This window comes from Entamoeba nuttalli (assembly GCF_000257125.1).
Source record: "Entamoeba nuttalli P19 unplaced genomic scaffold asmbl_10302, whole genome shotgun sequence".
Taxonomy (NCBI): Eukaryota; Evosea; order Mastigamoebida; family Endamoebidae; genus Entamoeba; species Entamoeba nuttalli.
Window position 1 is genome coordinate 1 of NW_008580106.1, and position 4,757 is coordinate 4,757.

The 4,757-nt window shown below is 24.4% G+C and overlaps 3 protein-coding genes across 3 annotated transcripts; 1 reads left to right on the forward strand and 2 right to left on the reverse strand.

Moving 5' to 3' along the window:
- Positions 1–52: 52 nt before the first annotated feature.
- Positions 53–643, reverse strand: ENU1_214460 (hypothetical protein; the record flags this gene model as incomplete). Its single annotated transcript, XM_008862518.1, has 1 exon — positions 53–643. The coding sequence occupies one exon, from the start codon at positions 641–643 to the stop codon at positions 53–55; it is 591 nt and encodes a 196-aa protein (XP_008860740.1).
- A 313-nt stretch (positions 644–956) lies between these two features.
- Positions 957–1,496, forward strand: ENU1_214470 (ribosomal protein L22 protein; the record flags this gene model as incomplete). The annotated part of the gene is made up of 1 exon (XM_008862519.1): positions 957–1,496. The coding sequence occupies one exon, from the start codon at positions 957–959 to the stop codon at positions 1,494–1,496; it is 540 nt and encodes a 179-aa protein (XP_008860741.1).
- Positions 1,497–1,605: 109 nt separating this feature from the next.
- Positions 1,606–2,493, reverse strand: ENU1_214480 (phosphatidate cytidylyltransferase; the record flags this gene model as incomplete). Its single annotated transcript, XM_008862520.1, has 1 exon — positions 1,606–2,493. One exon carries the CDS (start codon positions 2,491–2,493, stop codon positions 1,606–1,608), a length of 888 nt encoding a protein of 295 aa, XP_008860742.1.
- Positions 2,494–4,757: the final 2,264 nt, after the last annotated feature.

The following is a 4,757-nucleotide window of genomic DNA, read 5'->3' on the forward strand; positions in this document are numbered from 1 at the left end:
AATTATTTGTTGTTTCTCATTTCTTTCTAGGAGTTGAAGAGAAACAGTTAATTTAGTACAACTGAACAAAGAGAATTCTTGAAAAACTAAAATAAGATGGGTAATGAGAGTCGTTGAAGATATCACTATTAAGGCCAACTGTATCTATATATCCCCTATTTAATTGCTCTCCAGAAGCTGACCCAATATAACTTTTATCTTCTCCTCGAATATGAAATCCATACCCAACTCCAAATATCCAACTGTTTTGAATGTCACGATGAATAATTAATTGGTTTTCATTTTTTAGGTTTTGTTTAAAACGAGTAGGTGGAACATTATAAGGATTCTTCAACGTAAACATGAAATGTTTTTTATCATCACAAAGAATAGAAGATTGTCTTTTTGGTATGATAGAATGGTATGACCCAAAAACATTACCAGTAGTTGTACAAATAACTGTGACAATATTTGTTCTGCCTTGAAGAGTTCTCCATACTTGTTTTGTTGATAATTCTTGACTTTCTGAATTGTAAATAATACAAAACTTATTAGCGTGACACCACCGAAGTAAGATACTAGCCATTGTCTTATCTGAATTGTCATCAAAAAAAATAGTATTAGGAGAATAAATTTGTCTATGAAGATTGTCTATAATTTTCATAAAAATATTTTTCTTTCTTTCTTCTTCGTTTTTTGTTTCATCCACCTTTATAGTCTTATTACTTAAAAACATTATCCTTAATTATTATATTATTGTAGAGATTGTTTTATATGATTGTCCATTCATTTCATTTAGAATCCGAGAAGTTTAACTGAAAAGGTAATAAAAAAGAAATAGAATGAATAAATGTGTGATTACTAGTAAATTATATTAAAGGAATATTAAATAAAAGTTGAGAAAAGAAGTTAGATTTGAGAGAAAACGAACCCTAAAACAAAGGAAAAAGAACTTAAAATTAGAAGGCTAAGTTGAAATGGTCAAGTATTGCACAAAGCCTGTTAATGTAGCTAAAGCAGCTCAAGCACGTGGTGACAACCTTAAAGTTCACTTTAAAAATACTTACGAAACAGCTGATGCTATTAGAGGAATGAAAGTTGCTCGTGCACAAGAATTTCTTAAAAACGTTATTATTAAGAAAGAAATTGTTCCATTCAGAAAACACAATGGAGGAGTTGGACGTAAAGCTCAATGCAAAGGATTAAATTGTGCATTTGGAAGATGGCCAGTCAAATCAGCACAATTCATTCTTAAACTTCTTAAGAATGCTGTTGACAATGCCAAAGCAAAAGGACTTAATACAGCTCTTTTAACTGTCAGCCATATTGCTGTTCAAGAAGCTCGTTCATCAAGAAGAAGACTTTATAGAGCACACGGAAGTATCAACTCCTTCTCAAGCAGCCCATGTCATATTGAAATTATTTTAACTGAAAAAGAAAAGAAAGTTGTTAAACCAGTTGAAGGAGTTAAAGGAAAAAAATCTGCTCATCAAACAGTTTCCTACGTTCTCAATTAAATAAAAATGAATTTTAATTATAAAATTCTTGACAGGGTGTGCATCATTTTTCTTTTTTATTTAAAACATAAAATTAACATAATTAGTTTTAATTTTTTATATCTTTGAATTAGAATAAAGAACATTCATCATTTGTAAAATAAAAGTAATGTTGAATACATCTCAAAACCAATCCAGGTTGATATCCAAAAAGTTTATACCAATAATAGGCTAATGTAATAACAATAATATGTGAGTCCATTCTGTCAAACATTCCACCCATCCCTGGTAATATACTTCCAAAGTCTTTTACATCTAATTGTCGTTTTAAGCAACTTGCAATTAAATCACCAATGATACCTGATACATACACTAATATAATAAAGATTAAGTTATCTTGAGCAAGTATCCCAATTATAATCAATACAAGAAACCCTCCTAAATACCCTTCAATAGATTTGTTTGGTGAAAGAAAAGTAAATGGCTTATGTTTACCAAACATTCTTCCAAATGCCCATTGCCAACTGTCATTATTACATGTAAGGAAAATTATATACATTAATGGCATAGTTGTTCCAGTCATATATGGGATGGCTATAGAGAATGATAACAAGTGAATAGACCAATAAGATGCAAAAAACAATTTTGTGCTTTTAATAAGGTCATGAGTTTTCAATGAATAACAAGAATAAACAATAAAAGAGATAACTGGGAACATTTCGAAAGTCAGTTGATAGTTAATAGTAAGCAATATGTGGTTAAAAACAAATAACCCATATCCAATATATTTTTCACTTGTTGAGGCATGGAAAACATTATTTAATTCATGAAACAGTAGAAAACTTAATACAGCTTCTAAAACATGAAAAGTATGAACACCTAAATAGACTGTAACAACAGCAACAAGAGAAAAGATGGTTCCTGTCATAATTCTTTGTTTTTTATTAGTCTCACTTTTGATAATTTTTTCAGAATCGCTCTGTGATATAGCTTTAGTAGGTACATCAGTGTCACTCATTTGTAAAAACAGAATTTAGTTTTAATAAGTTCTATGGAATTTAACCACATTTTTTACAAAAATTCTATTTCTAGTGGATTAATAATTCATTTAATAAAAAGATTTATATGAAATAGTTTATTTTATTCTCAAAAAAAAATACCACATTAAATTTAAAATAACATTCTATTTTCGGATTTCTTCACACTAAAGTTCTTACATAATTAAGTGATAATAAGGCATATTTTCGTGATTTCAATACAATCTTATTATTACTTGTCATTGTTATCACATTTAATAAACAGAATTTATTAGTAAGAAAAAAAACAGGTAATGGAAGAAGTTATGGACATTATCATTGAACAAACAACAATATCAAACAAGTTATTCCAAAGGCAAAAAGAACTTGAAAAACAAAGGTTAATAATTGAAAAACTAACAAGTTTTGTTGCTGAAACCATAAACATTAAAAATATGAAAGAACATCCTCAGGAACAAGAGAAAAACAATGAAATGAAACCTGAGGAATAAGTTTATCATGATTTTTGATGTAATTTTTGATAAAAAAACCATTGACATCGTCTTAAAAATGTATTAAACAAACATAAAAAGGTAATTATAATATTTTTTTTCATTACATCTATTCGTTTTGATATTATTATATAAATTATTTATTTATACTTGTATTAATTCTGTATTGGCTTAAGGAATTTATACTATAATTTTGGTTTATATTTATTTTACAAATATAACTCAAGTCATTATTCTTATTGAATAATTACATCATTGATATATCATAAATTGTTTTTATTCTTTGAAAATAAATATCTTTTTCTTTATTATTAAAAGAAGAACTATTCATAATTAATATAATCATAGTACCTCTTAATTGTATATTTATTAATGAATAAATTTTAAAGAATATTAAAATGGATTGATTCCATTTCATTTATGAGTAACACTTTATGTTCATATATTTATTTACATGAATAAGATTTATTGAGAATAAGTCTTGTCAATATATATAATTCATAAATATATTGTATTAAGATATATTTACAACAACTAATGGATTATGTTTAATGTTTTTATTATAGCTCATAAGAAAAAAACAAGAAAAAGAATTATTAGTATATTTCATTTATTTTATATTTTATCATACTATTCTCATTCTTATTCATCGAATATATCTTTATATTCTCTTCTATATTCTCCACATTAGCTCATTATGTTTTTATGTTATTATTCACTATATATTTTATCAAGTTATTAATCATTATAATGTTTTGTTCTTTAATCATTCTTATATACTCTTTATTGACCACTATATTATAATTATTATTGAATTACTTTTATTTTAATCTATTAATTTGTCTTATTTTCTATTGGTGATTTTTATCCATTTCTATTTTATTAATAAATATCAGAGTTGTCATTCTGTTATTTATCAATTATCATTTTATGATATTATTTATTATTATTCTTTGTTTTTAATGAATGATATTTTCTAAAAATAGCCATATAAAAAGATGTTTTTCAATAATAAGAAAGGATTATTTTAATAAAGTATTGAGTAAAATTTAAAAAATCACACAATTTAAACAATCTCTTAATAAAATTAGTATAATTTAAATATTTATTAAATCATAATAAATTTAGATGAATTTGTTAATAAGAAAATAAGTTATTATTTAACAAGATATATTATTAACATAATTTCATTAATCAATATTCATTTAATTAAATACTATGATTTTAAATGAAAACTGAATATCCTTAGTAAGAATACTTTGAGTAATTTTTTGTCAATAATCATTTTTCTCTATAAAATATAATTATATGAAAGTATTTAAAATCAAAACAATGTTATTACGAAACACTTAAAGCTAATATCAAAAAGAGTAATAACAGTAATATTCAAAATACTGTTACATAATAAAAACAACAATTAATGAAATAAAGAATATTTTTTTAATACAAACCTTACTTCTTTTAACCGAAAATAGTGTCTAGTAAAATAGATAATTTATGTTGTTTAAAAATAATAGTTTCAAAAAAGGTTTTTTTAAAGTTTAAATATGTTGTTATCCATGTAATGAAATTTTAAACCAATAATCATTCAATTCAAAATAAATTATTGATGAATGCATACTTTTAGTTGAATTAAAATAATGTTTAATAAATAAAACATGACTATAATGAATATTGGTAATTTTCAAAGATTTTTTTTATAATTGTACAAACAAATCACAATAGATGTAATTTGAAGAAACAATGTGATAATG